The 18,186-nt window shown below is 37.0% G+C and overlaps 1 protein-coding gene across 2 annotated transcripts in view; it reads left to right on the top strand.

Annotated features, from left to right (window-relative positions):
- Positions 1 to 5,441: 5,441 nt before the first annotated feature.
- The window catches only part of EED (embryonic ectoderm development), a 30,058-nt gene continuing 17,313 nt past the window's right edge, over positions 5,442 to 18,186 (top strand). Inside the window, exons 1-5 of one of the 2 annotated variants that reach the window (XM_014867965.3) lie at positions 5,442 to 6,287; positions 12,014 to 12,166; positions 13,943 to 14,035; positions 16,491 to 16,556; positions 17,601 to 17,726. In XM_014867965.3, the coding sequence (XP_014723451.1) occupies positions 6,174 to 6,287; positions 12,014 to 12,166; positions 13,943 to 14,035; positions 16,491 to 16,556; positions 17,601 to 17,726 (552 nt within the window). In that variant the 5' untranslated portion in view covers positions 5,442 to 6,173. The remainder of the gene's footprint in view (positions 6,288 to 12,013; positions 12,167 to 13,942; positions 14,036 to 16,490; positions 16,557 to 17,600; positions 17,727 to 18,186) is intronic. The other variant, XM_014867964.3, reaches the window with a different exon arrangement.

Below are 18,186 nucleotides of genomic sequence, written 5' to 3'. Positions count from 1 at the left end.
GTAAACAGACTTTCTTAGATCACTAGAAATACTCATTTGGTTTACCTCTGTCTTCCCTTACCAGATTATAAATTACTAGAGGAGAGGCATGATGTTTTAGTTATTTTTGAATCCCAAGCACCTAGAAAGTGCCTGGCACACAGCAGGTACTTAAAAAAATTTTATTGAATGAAGAGATAATTTCTAATACTGTATATAAGACATTTCTGATGTTATCATCTAGACCAGTGGTTCTCAAAGTCTCTTGAATCAGCAGCATGGGCATCACCTTGAGTTTGTTAGAAATGCACATGGAAGGGCTGACCCAAACCTAGTATATCAGAGTCTCTGGGGATGGGGCCCAGCGAACTGTGATTTAACAAGCTATCCAGATGATTCTTATGCCTGTTACAGTTTGAGAACCACTGATCTATACAGTATTTTTCTTTAAAAGTTAAAACCATTTTATAAATCTCAAAAACATTATGCTGAGCAAAAGAAGCCAGAGACAAAAGCACACATACTGAATTATTCCATTTACTTGAAGTTCTAGAATAGGCAAAACTAAGATAAGGAGAAAGAGACCAGAAGAGACTGGGGCGGTCGGGAGAGAGGTTTGAATGGAAAGAAGCATGACGGAACTTTCTGAAGTGCTAGAAAGTTCTAACTATATCTTGATGGGATGTGGATTACACGGGTGTGTCCCTATGTCAAAACTCATCACACTGTATACTTAAGACCTGTGCATTTCACTGTATTTAAATGAAACATCAATGAAAAATTAAAATAAAATAAAGTAATGCCATTCCAATTCCTACCGTCTAAGTCTTATCAGCAGGAGATGTATTTTTACACAGCAATCTTAAGATGGTCTACAAGGTCCTGCATCATCTGACCCCTTACCTCTTTTCTAGCCTTACCCATTACCACTGCTCCATCACTTTTTCAGTCCTTCACCAGCACTGACCCTTCAGTTTCCCAATGGCATATATTCCTCTCCAGGGCCTTTGCATGTGCTATTACCACTCCTTAGAATGTTTCTTTCTTTCCTTTCACCTGTTTAACTCCCATTCTTCTTTCAGTTCTCATTCTTCTATCTGTTCCTCAGGGAAACCCTCCCAAATCTCGATTTATCATGTGTGTCCATGGAACCTTTTGTAGGACTGCTGTTTATACTTGTGCAGGTTGTTCAGCTAAACAACGGTTCCTAGCTGAGGTGTTAGTGGCTGAAACCCAGTTTGTAATCCACTCACAAAGCCTTGCACATGGAGCAGGACTGTGTCAACCTGGAAGAAGGGCTGCCTTTTTGTAATTCATCAAAGGCATAGTCTACTTGCCAAGCTGTGCCTACTTGGGTTATTTCTGTCCATGGGGGTGTCTTTTCAAAAATAGCACAAAGATACCATGCGGGCTAACAGCAGCCCTGGCCTTGTATTTCCCTTTCATAGTGCTTACCACAGTTGCAATTTTACATTTTTGTTTGTGTGATTATTTGGTTACTGTTTGTTTCCCACACTAGACAGTGACTCTACAATAGTACGAAACTGTCTGGTTTTGCTTATTATTGAGTATTCTCAGCACCTAGAACGGTGCCGGGCACACAGTGTGTATTCAGTAAATATTTATTAAATACCTGAGATATTTTTTAATGCTGGAAGAATATTCAGCTTTCTGAAGGTAGAGACTGTGTCTTATTTTCCCTTTTTATCTCCCCCCTAATTACCATACTGTTTTCCACATAAATGGCATTCAGCAAATTTCTCCTGATTGATTTAAAAATGTTCAAAGAAGCCATATGATGTTCTGTTCATAGAAAACTGGATCTGCAAGCATATGATTACACACTGCATGAGTGATGATGAACAGCTGCTATTTATGAAGCAGAAGAGACAAAAAAGTGTTGAATGAATGAGAAATAACTTCAACTGAAATGGGAAGGATTTAATTTAGCTTTTGAAACTCATTTCCTGATATGAAGCTTACAAGATACCGGAAGACAATACCGAAGGAGGCTGTGAATTTTCTTTTCCTTTATAAATAAATGATCTTTGAAAGTTTTCCAAGCTAGATCAACCACTTATTTAAAGGCTAAGGGGTATTTCTGAATAGAGTTCTCAACAGTCTGAGATAGATTTCTTTAAAAATAAGGTTTTTTGAGCAGGATAATTTTACAGAAAATTTGCAAAGACAGTATAGAGAGCTCCTGTATACCTTTCACCCGGTTTCTCTCATTGTTAACATCTTACATGGTACATATGTCAAAAGAAATTGAAATACGTACATATCTATTAACTACGCTACAGACTTTATTTGGATTTCCCCAGTTTCTCCAGTTATGTCCTCTTTCTGTCTCAAGTGAGACAGTGTTTTGATGTTCTTCCCTAGTGTGTAAAAGATTGTGTGATCTAAAAATCAACCTCTGTGAGTAGAATTACATAAATCTCGAGCTGCCTGGGTCCTTCATCTTGAGGCAAAAGTACTTTGTCTTTCCAGTCAGTCAGACTTGAATGTGATCCCCAGCGCTGCCACTTTGAAGAGCTGTGTGTCTTTGGGTAAATTGTTTAATTACACTAAGCCATAGTTTCCACATTTGTAAAATGTGGTGGTTAGACCTCTCCAGCTGTGATGGCTCCTGGAATCCTTCACAGTAGAATTCAGTGTTGAAAAACTTACGATTTTAATAGGTTATTAGTCTTTTGTATTTATTAATACCATAAAGATAGCACTCTAAACAGAATACCTATGATATTCTACATATGTTAAATTAGAAGAGGGCTCAGAGGAACCTGACTAAAGACTCTCCTTGACAAAACTTCAGTCAGTCTCCTCTGAGCCGTCTTCTCAACCAGTCCTTGTCCTTGGGCTCTGTCTTTAGCTTGCTTAGTCCAGTTGCAGCAAGAATTCATCTAAGTCAGTTTAGAGAGAGTCTCCCACGTTTGATATCTGATCACCCTGGCAAGTTGGTTCAGGAAGAATCCCCTTACCCTTGATGTCCCTGCTAGTAAGTTTCCATCCACTTTCCTTTCCCTCTGTCCTCCTAGGTTTGACAGCTTGGTCTATGAAATCAACTGACAACAGGCAGGTTAACAGGATAAAAGGTATATAAATTTATTAATTTTTAATATTATGTGCATAGGGGCATCACATGTGGAAAAAAAGTGAATACCCCCTCAAAAAAGCAATGAGATTTGAGAGTTTATACCTTCTCAATAGGGGAAGGGGAGGGAGAAATGCTTTTTTTGAAAGACGGGCGTTGTGACAAAGTTTACTTGGGTGTGGTGTCGACTTCTAGTCTCCTCTTCCATGATAAGAGTCAATCTCCTCTGGTTGATGAAACTCCTAGGGAGGGGATTTATGACAGTTGAGCTCCTTTTGGAGGATCTGTCCTTAGGCAGATAAGGAGAGTTCAGAGAAAGCCTGTTTTTCTTTTTTCTTTCTTTTGTTTTTTGAGGAAGATCAGCCCTGAGCTAACATCTGCTGCCAATCCTCCTCTTTTTGCTGAGGAAGACTGGCCCTGAGCTAACATCCGTGCCCATCCTCCTCTACTTTATATGTGGGACGCCTACCACAGCATGGTGTGCCAAGCCGTGCCATGTCCACACCTGGGATCCGGCGAACCCCGGGCCGCTGAAGCAGAACGTGAGCACTTAACCGCTGCACCACCGGGTCGGCCCCAAAAAGCCTGTTTTTCAAGTGCCTTCAGCTCAGAATAATCAACATACCAAAGTTGCGTATTATGGATAGCATGTCCTGACCTCCTTCATCCCCTACTCTGCTCCTTGATTATAAATCCCCAATTGTCCTTGCTGTATTTAGAGTTAAGCCCTCTCTCTCCTATTGTGATAGTCTTGACACTTATTACAATAGCTCTGAATAAAGTTCCTTACTGTTTTAACAAGTGTCAGAATAATTTTTTAACATTAGTAATAATGAATATTAACTAATTTCCATTTTATTATCTGTGACGCATCCGAAAAATTTTAAAAACATCCCTCCAAGTTTTAATAAAACTCTTTAAAAATATTTTTGCTTTGTTATGAATAACATGCAAGCTGAAAGGCATCTTCCTCCCCTATCTGTCTTTTATCCAAATGTTCAGCACTTTTTAAATTTTATGACTAGAAGTTGACTCCTACTTCCCAGGTCCCACTGATGCCAGATGCACAGAGTAATTTGGATTGGAAATGCTTTAGTTGATTACTCTTTATTTGTAGGGCTATATTTCATGAATATCTTCTCAACAGAAAAGGGGAGTATGTTTGTGCCCATGAAAATGTCATACCAAAGCACACCTTATTTTCTCAGTGGCTGACTCCATACCAGTCTCATGTCTCTCTCTCACCCACTGAGGAGCGCTTAGCAGTGTCTGGGACATTACAAGAGTTCAACAAATAACTGCAATTATTATCATTAAGACCTGAACTTTAATTTTTTTCAGGTTCCTTCTTTCTTTCTTGCAAAAACTTCTTATTCTGCCCTGCCTTTGTTTTACCTTCCTTTTCTCAATTTCAACTGAGTTCTCTCCTTATCTGCAAAAGGAAGAGTGATTTGCAATCTGAAGATAATGAAAGAGACAATGATATTCTTCCTGTTAAGGCATCATGCAGAAATAATTCAAGTAGGCTAGAACTTTATGGATGGGGCACTCTATCTATACTGGTTATCCCTTGGAGATGTAATAAAGTTTAATAGGAAAAATATATAATATCAAGTAGGTGCTCGAGAAATGTTAGGTCCCTTCCTATCTCCTCGTTTTTTACAGACAAGGACAATGAGGCCCAGGAAGATAAGTAGTAACAAGTAAGTGCTAAAAGAAAAAAAAAAGAGGGACAGCATAGGGTACCGGCTTTTATTTCTTGCCATCATTCTCCTTTTCCTGCTGCTCATTCGGTTCTATGACTTAATGACCCATCTAGTAAATCGAGGAGGGTAACCAATGTATTTGGCACCTGTCAAGCGCCCAGATATGGTAACACTTAAGAGACAAACATTTTGGCGAAGTATAATAGTTTGTTGCCGTCTCCTAAAATGTTATTGTATCTGGTGTGCCAAAAAATATCGTCCGTCGTTTAACCCTAACAGTCTCATGCATAATTGGAGGTGACCATTGACTTTTAGGCCTTTCCGTTGTTCAGGGCCTTGATAGTCCTTTAACAGTTAAAAAGAGCACTTCGGGCTGTAAGTCTAAAAGCATACTATAATTTTACGATATCCCTACCTAAACCTTACCCAATATTGGCACCAACTGAGTGAGGATAATCATTCATCGCAATAAATATTCATCGGAATAAATATTCGTCAAGAATTCAGGACCTGTGCAGAGACCATGATTTGGTAGCGCTTTGAAATCCGTCACGGGCTACGGAAACCCGGTGGAAGACCACTACCTGGTTCAGCAAACAGCGTTTCGAAGAGGAGGGGCTTGGAGGAGGCGGGTCCCGGACAACCCAGCGCGAGAATACGCCCCGGCGCATGCGCACCTCTTGGTGCGTAACTTCCATTTGCTAGATGGGGGAGGCAAGTGAGAAGCAGTCTACAGTTTTTGAATTCCTATTGTCAACTAAAAATTAGATTGTGAACAGTTCGATGGGTAATGTGAGATCGTTATCCTGCGAGTTCAAGATTAACGAAACTTGGCATACACCGCTAAAGTAAGAGGTGACTTCTCGTATCTTCCCCCGTACCCTGGGACTTTGGTGGTCTAGTCCATTCCACAGACTTTCGAGTCCTTGCAGCGGGTCGGGGATCGAAGGATTGGGCCAATTGCGGCAGAAACGTCTTTTGGAGGAGGAAGGGAGTGAGGGGGCATCCCTTTGAGTTCCGCCTCTCCTTTTTCGAGACGGTAGTGGGGAAGGGGGGACGTACGAAATACTGCCCTCGAAAGGCAACAGATAACACCTCTCCAGGCAAACTGCCGGGAGGTCGGCGGGAAAGGGGCAAGACGGGAGTAGGGAAAGGAAAGGAGCCAGGAAGCCGCGCAGGAGGGCGCGCGCGCGCGCCCCTTTTTCAGCAGTGTGGCGGGGTCGCACGCACGCCCGCCTCGGCGGCTGGGCGCAGTTTGCGACAGTGGGGGGAGCGGTGGAGGTGGCGGCGGCAGTGGCAACTTTGCGGCAAGCTCCGGCCGGGCTTGCTTGACGGCGGTGTGGCGGAGGCCCCGCCCTAGGCGGCAGGAACCTGGAGGGAGGCGGAGGAATATGTCCGAGAGGGAAGTGTCGACAGCGCCGGCGGGAACAGACATGCCTGCGGCCAAGAAGCAGAAACTGAGCAGCGACGAGAACAGCAACCCGGACCTCTCTGGAGACGAGAATGTGAGTGCAGCCCTGAGCAGTCCGGACGGGACTCTGGAGTGAAAGTTTTAAATTCTTTTTAAACTGTAGGCTCGGGGGCGGGCGGGCGGCTGTGGGGGGAGGGAGAGGTGTCACCCTCTACTCAGGAAAGCGCGGGCGTGCAGGGGAAAATCGAACTTGTCTCTGTGGGGATTTTGAGCTGGGGCTGAGAGCAAGCGGAAACTTGGCGAAGGAGAGTGGGTTAAGAGAGAGTGTGAGGGTGGAGGGTCTGGGGGCTTCTGCTCTAAGACCCTTTTCGTAGTTGGGGAGTGTTTGGGCCTTTGGGAGATTTGAGGAGAGTGCGGATCTGAGATTCCAGTAGTTTAAAGGTTCTTCTGAGGAAGTTGGAAGGAGGGACCAGAGTGTGTTAGGGACTCTTTTAAAGGAATTTAGGGACTGTGTCACTCTTAGATCCTTATAGACTGATTACGATGGGAAGAGTAGATACTCGACTTAGGGGATTGGAGTGACTCTTTTAAAGGGGTTTTTATGTCTGCTCTTGTCCTGTCCGTGTAGATGGGATGTGCCTGACTGTCAGTCGGCTTTTCTGCGGGAGGAGGAGCATTAAGAGGGTCGTCTTCTGACTTGGAGGGGGAAACCACCCTTGAGGAAGGAATGAGAAGGGACGGGTACTTCTTTAAAAGTTTTTAATAAGATAAAGGGGACGACCTGGAAGATTTAGGCGACAGTGCTAAAAGCAGATGTCTTTAGATATGGGCTCCAGGCCTCGCAAGTGTAAGGTGTTTTGGAATCGGATATTTTTTAAAAGCTCTGAAATGGATCTCAGTAATCATCCAGTCCCAACAGTTAACCCAGCTGTGTCTGGAGAGTCGCCAGTAATAACCGAATTGACATTAATTTTCAGTTTCCTGGTTTTAACTTATATCCAATAAGGTTAGCAAAATGTCTTGACACTTCATTCAAAGATAATACTCCAAAATGTGAACCACGTTCTTATAATATATGGTAATAGCACCTGGATATCTTTTTAAAGTCTTTAAAGTGTTGTAAGAGGATGGTGTAAAGTTTTCATTTTCTCAATTTGACTAGTTTTAGAAATAAATATTACATCTTACACGCTCAGTTCCTATATTCCGCATCACTGCATCAGTGACTGAAGCATATATGTGGCCTGGTGTCAAGACCGAAATTTTCACTGAAGAGATGGGAAAGAATTCTTTTTGCAGATAGAGGAAATATATTTTGGGAAGTCAGTTTGTGGGATTTGGACTTGAAATTTCTGGAAAGCTTATGTGTTGAGTGTTACTATAAATCTTTTTTTTCCTATTTGTGCTTCCCAAACTTATTTGACCCTCTTCATTCCAGTCCTTGGAGCCTGTTTTATTTCTGCCTCTTCTTAAATTTCTCTATGCAAATTAGGTTAGTGATTAGGAGCGCTGACTGGATCCAAAAGTTAGGTTAAAATCCCCACTCTACTAATACCTGCTTGCTTGACCTTGAGCAAAGTACTTTAGTTGCCTCACTTTCTTAAAAATGGGGATAGTAATGGTATTAACTGCATGGGATATTGGTGAAGATTAAATGAGATAACATAGGTAAAGTGCTGAAAAGAGTGCCTGCTCCATAATAAGTACTATACAAGTGTTATGTAATTACTACTACTTATTGTGTGCCCCCCCAGTTTTATTGAGAAATAATTGACATACATCACTGTATAAATATAAGGTGTATAGCATGATGATTTGATTTACACATACTGTGAAATGGTTATCACAGTACGTTTAATTCACGTCCATTCATCTCATATAGATAAAATAAAAAGAAAAAAAATTTCTCCTTGTGATGAGAACTCGTAGGATTTACTCTCTTAACAACTTTCCTATATATCATATAGTAGTGTTAACTATAGTCATGTTGTACATTACATCCCTAGTACTTATTTATCTTATAACTGGAAGTTTGTACCTTTTGACTACCTTCCTCCAAACCTCCCCCCCCCCCACGAAATATTATCTCTTTTTCTATGAGTTTGGTGGGGTTTGTTTTTTTTTTTAAATTCAGCATAAAAATGAGATCATAGGCTATTTGTCTTTCTCTAACTTACTTCACTTAGCAGAATGCCTTCAAGGTCCATCCAAGTTGTCACAAATGGTGAGATTTCCTCATTTGTTATGGCTGAATGATGTTTCGTTGTGTATACATATACCACAACTTCTTTATCCGTTCACCCATTCATGGACACTTAGGTTGTTTCCACGTCTTGGTTATTGTAAGTAATGTTGCTGTGAACATGGGGGTGCAGTTATCTTTTTGAGTTAGTGTTTTTGTTTCCTTTGGATAGATTCCCAGAAGTGGAATTGCTGGATCATATGGTAGTTCTATTTTAGGTTTTCTGAGCAACCTCCATACTGTTTTCCATAGTGGCTGCACCAATTTTCAATCCCACCAGCAGTGCACTGGGGTTCTCTTTCTTCACATCCAAGCCACCATTTGTTATCTCTTGTCTTTTAGGTGATGTGTTGCTTACTTTGTGATCACATAGTATAAACTTACTGTCTGACCCTTCTACATACTAAGTAATCAGGCAGAAATGTTGTGAAAATGTCAGTAGCCTATTTGGACTGAGGAAAATTTCAGGGGACCTAACCATATGGAATACTTATATTCTTTTTGCAGACCCTTAAGGGGAATATATTCTTCGTGAATTCTAAAGCTATTCAAAACCAAATGATTGGATTAAGCCTCTGTTTTGGTTCCTCTTTGAATAAGGACTTTTAACCTTTTTTGTGCCTTGGACACCTTAATGAATCCTGTGACACCTTTTGAGAATAATATTTTAAATGTATAAAATACAGTATATAAGGTGACAAACAAAATCAGTGATACAATTATGAAATGCTGTAAAAATATTTTTAAAACAAATTTGAGATTTGTTTTAATAAGTAAAGTGCTTTAATATAAAGTGCTTTTTTATTAGCACATTGAGTAACTAGATCTAGCAGCAGGTCTGGTAGTAATGATGGACATAGACAATTTTTTGACATCTGCAACAACTATAATATGATATAAAAATACCTGATTCTTATTGGTGAGGAAGTCCTAGCTACAGTAATATTAGCATTTTATTACCAGCATTATAATAGAAGGAAGTGCTAAATTTCAGTGTAAGATGGAGAAAATTAAGATGCCATTTTTTTTTTTGCCATTTATCTTCACAGGTCCTCTGAATCCCATCCAGGGACCCCACATCCTAGGACATAGGTTAGGGGAAGCAGGAAGGGAGGGGAATAGAGAACTCCATAAAAAGGAATTCAAAAAGAGCTAGCAAAAGCAGTGGTTTTACTCGAGGGAGCGAATAATGACAAGAAGGCCAAAAACAAGTGGGAAAAGAATGTGTTTTTGAGTTAGTGTTAAGGTAACCTGAGCAGTTGCTCCTGTTAAAGTGGATCAAAGAATTGAAAGGACATATTTTAAGATCGTTGTATATGTATCTGCCATTTTACTGAATTTTTTAAGAACATATGACTGCAGAGTAGTTAGCTTCTGGAAGAGTACTAAAAGTTACTTAGTAGTAATATCAGAGGGCTGTGTCTGGAGACTTGTCTTTTGCTTAAATCACCTATGGCAAGATTAAGGGACAGGGTCCTGCTTCTGTTTCTTTGTGGGCAAATGAAGATGATAGTGCCTATCTGTTGCACAGTATCATTCTATACTTGGAGGAGGGGCCAAGGTGTAAATTGGCCTGTACACATAGTAGACACTGAACAAAGATTTGCTTTTAAAAAGAATGAAAGTGTTGAGGCTGTATTGCATTTCCATTAGATTCCATCTTGATTTGCTTTTGGAGGAGATGGGTAAATTCAGTGGTCAAAAGTTAAAAAAAAAAAAAGCAGTGTGTCCTATTTACAGTGTTTTGTGTGTCTTCTTGATTAGCAGTTGAATTTTTAGTGAGACTAAAGAAGCTGGTGAATAAATGTCTAATAGTTTTACTAGTTCATCTCTCTAGTGTTAAAAGATAATTTTCAGAAAAAGGTAAGTGAACACATGTTAAAAATTTTATTCGTGTGAGGGAGCCAGGCAAATGTAAGTCAAACAGTACAAATTTATATGAATTAAAGGAATGTAGATATGAAATTGCAAATGATGGCAAAAACTTTTCCAGAGTGGAAGGGAAGATATTTTAAACCTCTGCCTTTGGAGACAGCATTTGCCAACCGTCAGCCATCTACAACTTAAAATGAGGTGTACGATTATTCAAAGTCAATGAAGAGGGCTAGAATCTGACAACATGGGTGTGCAATAGATAATACATAGTTTTCCATTGAAACACAGAATTGTTTTCTACAGTAGATTTTTAACTGTGTAAATACAACTGAAAAGTGGGGAGAAAGGAATAGAGAAAAACAGTGTTTTCAATCTAGGAAGTGAACTTTATTACATTTTTTATCTCTATAAGGGCTGATTATATTTACATTAAATGACAATTCATATATTTATTGAGCACGTACTGTGTGCCATCTGTCCATTTTGTTTCTTTTTTTCGCCCTAGATAATCAGATTTCAGAATAATTTCTGTGTTTTTTTTAAAAGCATTTCATTTTGGTAGGAACCATTTGAAGTTTTGAAAACCAGCCCAAGAACTACTGTATGGAACCATATTGTTTTTAAGTAAATTAATGTGAAATTTTTGTATACTTTTTGACATTCCAGTTAATTTTTAACCTTCTGTAATATCATAAAATGAGCTTTAGGAAGCAATAACTTACATCTCCTAAGGCAGTGATTCTTAGACTGTGGTGATGGATGTTAATAGGCACTCCCTCCGTGAAAAAAGGCTTCCTCTGTAATGAATTTAGGAACTACTGCCCTAAGGTGATAGGTTTAAATAAATCTATTCCAAAGAATACATTGGAATATGTAATCAAAGGCAGTAGTTATGAAGTCTTTTGAGATTAGAGGTCCATTTATATATCTTGTACACTGGAGAGAGGGCATAAGTTAGGTGAATTTTCAAGGTTTCCTGCAGTCATTTCTATATTTGGAAGGATTTTACTATAGTTTCTGGAGTTCGAATATATGAATATCAGTATTATTGTAGAGCTGTGAATCAAGTTTCACTTGCAAATAAAAGCACAGAATATGTAGGACTTTTTAAAAAATTCTAAATGATTTGTGTTATAAATAAGCAGAATTTAATGATGATAGGATTTTCAGAAACTGAGTCTGAAGTAGGAAGCACTCCAGCCTCTAATAGCCACCAATCCTGCGCCCAAACCTGAGCAGCAGTCAAATAACTTATGAAGAGATGTAATTCAGTCAGATTTAGGAGTCCAGCTTTGGGTTTGGATCCCAGCAACCCTAACCAGGAGACCACTTAGGCTCTGTAAGCAACACTTCCTTATCTAAGAGTACCTTCTCTGAAGAGCTGTAAAGATGAAATGAGCCAGTGCATTAAAGCGGCTGGCACAGACCAGTGCCTTGTTATTTAAGCCAGTATTATTCTTACCATTATCATTCTGAGTAGCTTTTTTCAGTTTATATTTTTGCTGAAATGTCAAATATTCACAAATTCTAATGTGTCGTTGGTTTGGTTTTTATCCTCATTTGGAGGCAGGAATAAATTTTTTCATTTCTTGCAGAATTTATTAATTCTTTTAGGTCAATCAGCAGTTACCCAGTACAAAGTCATTTGCTGCTAAGTACAGTATTGCTGTTTCATAAGATTTTTCCTAATTTACTGCCTACAGGACGATGCTGTCAGTATAGAAAGTGGTACAAACACTGAACGCCCTGATACACCTACAAATACGCCAAATGCACCTGGAAGGAAAAGTTGGGGGAAGGGAAAATGGAAGTCAAAGAAATGCAAATATTCTTTCAAATGTGTAAATAGTCTCAAGGTATGTTCAGAAAGATCCTGTGGGCTGAATGCTAGGCTTCAGAATTATTTCTCAGTGATAAATATTTTATGCCCTAGATACTCTGTCAAGTTTAAAATATTTTAAAATTAGAGTATTTTGAAGTTTTCTTTGTAATGCAGACTGCATAGTTATTATAATCCAGCCTATGTTTAGCTTTTTTCTTTCTTGTTTTAATTTAAATGGGTAATACCTAGTACACAGGCTGGGTTTTCTTTGTTGTTTGTATTCAGGTAAAAGATTTGGGGAGATATTACTCTTTGTATTTTGGTAAAACTTAAAAACATAAGCCACTTGCTGGTACCTGTTACTAAAAGAACTGAATGTGACCCATTAATTTTGAGTCACCATAAATTGAAACAGCTGTCTTTAAAATTTAACTCCTATCCTTTGTTTTATTTGTAATTGTTTTTTAAGAAAAAGGTGTCAGTTATTCTTTTTAATATTCAGTATTTGGGGAAAACAAGAGGTTGGAGTTATTTAAATTACTGCTTCCTCAATAGTATTTTTATTTATAAAAATGATTACTGATATTTAAAATGTTTTCCTTTACATATATTGATTTTCTGTTTTTTAAATTTGGGAGTATTTTCTCTATACTGAGCAAAACTATACATTATCTTATACATATGTAAATTAGAATTTTTTCTAAGTATCTAAATATACTTTTATCTAAAGTCATCAGAAAGCATAAGGAGCTATGGCTATATAGAAAATATTTTGTTGTCTGTGTAGCAAAATTCATTGCTCAGTGTGTCAAATTATACTCTTAAAAGGAGGGAAATCTCAGTATATTAAAAAAAAAAGCAGTGTCCATTATAGTTTCATGTTAATATTTAATTATGTTAACCTATTTTTAGGTAATGTATCTGGAAGGTGATTTTAACTGCTATTTAAATATTTTGATTAAATATTTCAAAAACCTAAAGCTGTGGCTTTTCAAAGAATAAGAAATGAAAGTTATTACACTTTAAATGTGAAAACAGTGCCTTAAAGTGAATAGGAAAGTTACTGTTAAATGTTAGGAGACTGCCAGTAAAATCCTAAGGCTGAAAAATAACTGTATGTACCAAAGTGAGTACTTGTTTTTTTTACTTACCTCTTTATAGTCTCTTTGTAACTGTGAAGTTATAGTCCATTGCCTTCCCTGGCCCCCACTATTCAAGTGTTCTTGTTCATTATAAAACTTCTTGGTATGCTTTTCTTTTAGTACCCAAATTCAAGGTTATTTTAAATTGTTTCCATAGGACTAATAGAAGGCAATGATTTGGGTGGATCTGATAAGCTTCACTTTACAAGGGAGAAATTAAACCTAATAAAATTTAGTGAGTGCTAGAGAAGCTGTGTTAACTCTTAGGTCATTTGTTAGTTTCCTATTTCAGAAAAATAAATCATGTCCTTATGTCGTAAGAGATTAAATGCATATGCTGCAATTATCCAGTTGATTTTGATTTAGAAGAATATGGTTCGGTTTAAGAAAACAGAAGGCAAATATCAAAGTATTTGCATAGATAGTGCTTGTTACCTAACCTCTGATTTAAGTCTTTGATTGTTATAAAACTTTATCATGCACCAGTATTTTAAAATGTGAAAGCTAGATTTACAGATATCTTTTTAGTGTCAGAAGGCAGTTTATGTGTGATATATGAAATAGCAACCTGCATTTTGGAAAAAAGCTGTGAGTGGGATGGTCAATTTACTACCATTTTTTGGTTTCTAAAATATATTAATTTTTCTTATTTCATGATTATTTTTTAGGAAGATCATAATCAACCATTGTTTGGCGTTCAGTTTAACTGGCACAGTAAAGAAGGAGATCCATTAGTGTTTGCAACTGTAGGAAGCAACAGAGTGAGTGTTAAGGGGTCTGTTGGACATTTGACTTGATTATCAGACTCTGGTGTTAGTATTGAAGTGTAATGATTTGGAAGTAAATTTTGTATTGTTGGTTTGACAATATTATTCTTTTATGTAAAAGTGAAGCATTCTAGAAATTGTCAATTTAAAACTAGTATCCATGACTAGAAATACATCTTTATTTCATATATTACTACCAGTTGTTCATAAAACAGATTTCTATTTATATTTTTATAAATATTTTATTTTGAGTGATTTTTACTCTTTTTGGAAGTGATTTTAATAATTATTCAAATTAGGATAAGAAATCTGTGATTTCTTAAAAATAATAAATGTAATTAGTGGCTGTTTATAAATGCAAAGCATAAATCCAGTGGATTTATATAATAGTTATTGAAAGTATTTTAATTATTTGCAATAAACATTGGTTTGTTTTTATTTAAGGAAGCCAAAAACATCTTGAATTGAGAAAAGTGCATGAAAAAAACCATGCTGGGCACATATTTTAGATGAGGTCAATTGCAAAGACTTATTTATTCATTGCATACACTTCTAAATAAATGGAGAACAGGAAGATATTCCCTAGTGCTTCCCAAGGAGTCTGAGGAGTTTTCTATTAAATTGAAATCACCTCAGGGAAAACTTGTCCTCTGAGTCTTTATTAGCTAACATTCTGGTTATCTATTAGTATTGTACTAGGAGTTAGAGGAATAATAATATAGAAGTAGATTGGTGTATTTGGAAAAGAAAGATGGAGGAAATAGACTAATTGGATATGGGTTGGCAACAAATATAATTCACTTCCTCTACCATTAGCCCAGGAGGAGAAGAGCGGTGAATCTGAGAGATGTTCTGTAAGTTGTTATTTTAATTGAGTAAAATAAAATTTGATGCTTCACTAGTGATTGTGCTAAGCCTCTTAGAGAAATAAAAGAACATGGTTTTTAATGCACACAGTTTTCTATATTGGTTTTCTGTTTCGTAGTGTTGATATTCTTTTTGTTCTCTGTCAAAATTAACGTGATGATAAGGGAGTTGTCAGCTCAGTATTTGTCAAACGAGAGCATATTTCCAAGCCTTTTTTCTCTTTTGTTCTATAAGTTTGAGAATCCTACAAACACACATGCATCCATTCTGGCCTAGATCCTTCCTATTTCTGTTATCTAAAAAGTAAAAATTTGGCTTTAGATAAGTTCCTGGAAGTCTTTAAGGAAGTGTAATTACATTCAAGGTTCTGGTGCTTTTACTAGGTCATTGAAATTCTGAATATTTGAAACTCTCTACTAAAGTTGATAACAGCTTTTTTTGGTGTTCAGGCGAATGTAGATTGTTATATGTAATCTGCTTATAGATCTCTAGTTGGTAAATTCTTTGAAAACAACAATTCAGAGGGAAAGTGATGTAGTTTCAAGAAAAGATTAAGGTTATTTTTTTCTAGTTGGGAACATAGTCCATTAATTAACTTGAATCCGCTTTAAAGCCATCACTATAAAACTAAGGTTATACTTCACCAATTTGGCCATGATAGCACCAGAATTGGTATAACTTATGCTCCAATATGCTTATTGCAGTGTTCCAGGAATTGTAACAAGAAGCACCTCTATTCTCATTTAAAATGACATTGAAGGGTGTTATATAGTTTATTGAATTATAAAAAGATCTGCTGTTTGGACTTCCTTAAAAAAAGAAAGAAAAATAGCACAAAACTATCTCCTAGTCATAACCTAGTTAGCCATATAAGGAATATGTTTTTAGAGTATTAATGTACAGGAGATTATTTAATAGGCGGTGATAGATGATTTTCAGAATCTTTGTAGAGTTCTTATATACTGTTATTAAAATTAATAACAGGTTATTGCTAACATGACTGTAAGCTATAAGAAAAATGGAAAGAAATTTATAAAAATTTAGTACTATGGTATTACAGAATTGTATATAGTGTATGCATTAATTTTAGAATATGTGACAAGTGAAGAGGGCCATTGTACATCAGTTAATATTTGTTGAGTTATGTCCATGAGAAAATCATTAGTAGGCAAATTAGAGATTTTCTTATATGTAATTAATATGTAAATGCTCTAAAACTACCCAGAGACTTTAAGATCTTAATCAAAAGATGATAAACCACAATCTTAGGAAGTAGTTATACTTCACTTTGAGGTATTCAACTTTATTCACTTTGAAGAGTTGGCGCAATTATATGGATGAGCTATAAGTCAAAAACATTGAAATAGAACCTTATTATTATTACTGCAATATTTAATATACTCTGGAAGTTATGTAATGCATTAGGCTTTATAATGGCTTCCTTAAGTTTAAAGGAGCTATTTTAAAGTGATAGTTTCTGTAGTATCTTTAAGATACATTTATGACTAAAATATGTTTAAAAACTGAAGAGAGTATGTTTCTGTATTTGAGATAAAATTGACTATATTTTTGTTTTTGTTAGGTTACCTTATATGAATGTCACTCACAAGGAGAAATCCGGTTGTTACAATCTTATGTGGATGCTGATGTATCCTTTTCTGGGCTTTTAATATCTTCGGCTAAAGAAATTGCTTTTCAATAAGTACACTGAAAATTTTCTAAATTAATTACTTCCCTAAAGTTATATTGCCCTTTCTTAACTTTAACAGTGCTCTTCCTTCATATCACCCAAGAGATGCCTGGTATCTAGTTTATCTACTTTTCTTGATCCTTAGAAATCCATTGCAGGGTGGATATGAGGGGAGGGTGCAGGTGGCTGGAGATGAGCATTGAAAATCCAGTAATAGAAAATGTTAGAGAGTAGCTAAAACCTCACTTCTTTGACCTTGCTTAGAATTTTAACATTTCAGGGGTTATGTTGATGAACTTGGGTTGATCAGAAGCTGTGACTGGCAGTCATACCAAGTATTTGATCATCAAAGCCTATAGGGAAAAAATAAACATGTGAAGTTGTTTAGGAAATAAAATACTGCAAAACAAGAGTTCATTAAAAAAAAGAAAGATTTAAAGAGCTAAAGGGTTAGACAGTAGTCAAACCTTGGTGATAAGATGTTTCTTCCAGATCCATTTGAAAAACTTAGCAAACAAAAAAGGACAAAGACATTCAGTCTTCCCTAGATGAAATAGAAAGAAGTGATCTGTCACCATATTGGGAAGTTCTCACAGAGGAAAGGGTGGAAAACTTAATAGTTACTCATCTTCATCTAGAGGTGCGTAGTCAGAATTATTGGGTTAGAGCAAAAGTCAGCAAGTTATAGTGTGTGGGGCTGGCCGCCTCTCTTTGTATAAAGCTTTATTGGGACGCAGATATGCTTGTTCATTTACATCTTGTCTGTGGCTGCTTGTAAACAGCTAAATGGTAATCAAAATTGAGTGGAAGGACTGATTGTTTGATCGTTTGGTATAGATTTTAGGCCTAAAGTATCCATTGTTTAAATCTGGTAGTATTAAGACAAATGAGAACTTCTTTGTCAAAAACTTTAGCAGTCCTTTGGAGGTTTCTATGTATTGTATTGTGATTGTTGAGGTGTTTACTTTTCAGAAACATTATATTTCTTAACACGTTTCTCAGGCTGATGAAAACTTTTACACTTGTGCATGGACCTATGATAGCAATACAAGCCATCCTCTCCTAGCTGTGGCTGGATCTAGAGGCATAATTAGAATAATTAATCCCATAACAATGCAGTGCATAAAGGTGGGTTTTCTGGTTAAACTCTAGATCTTTCTTTTGAATGCACCCCTGTGAAAACTTGTCAAGTTGAATTTAAAACTGATTGAATTAATGTCTCTATAATTTCTGATTTGATTTGTACTTGCTTATTGCTTCCTTTAGACAGGTCTTCTGAGACCTTTGTCACATTTGGGTGATGCAAATTAAGGAATAAGTTGGAATATTTTGTTATTTGCAACATTCTCTTTTTAAATCATTTCTCTCCTGTCCTGCCTTATTCTGAGAGGCTCTAAATGAACAATGACAGAAGAGTGAGTCCATTTACCTAGACACCCTAACTCTTGGAGTCAAGGGCACCTCTTAAAGAACTGAAAGGTGAAGCTTTGGAGGTTGATACTAAAAGAAATTTTGCAAATCATTGTAAATCAGAAGTTTTTAACCTTGGGGACACATTAGAATCACCTGAGGATCTTTTGAATCCCTG

The sequence above is a fragment of the Equus asinus genome, chromosome 20 (genome assembly GCF_041296235.1).
Source record: "Equus asinus isolate D_3611 breed Donkey chromosome 20, EquAss-T2T_v2, whole genome shotgun sequence".
Lineage (NCBI taxonomy): Eukaryota > Metazoa > Chordata > Mammalia > Perissodactyla > Equidae > Equus > Equus asinus.
Note: the sequence above shows the minus strand (reverse complement) of the source record. Positions and strands in the feature narration are given on the sequence as shown.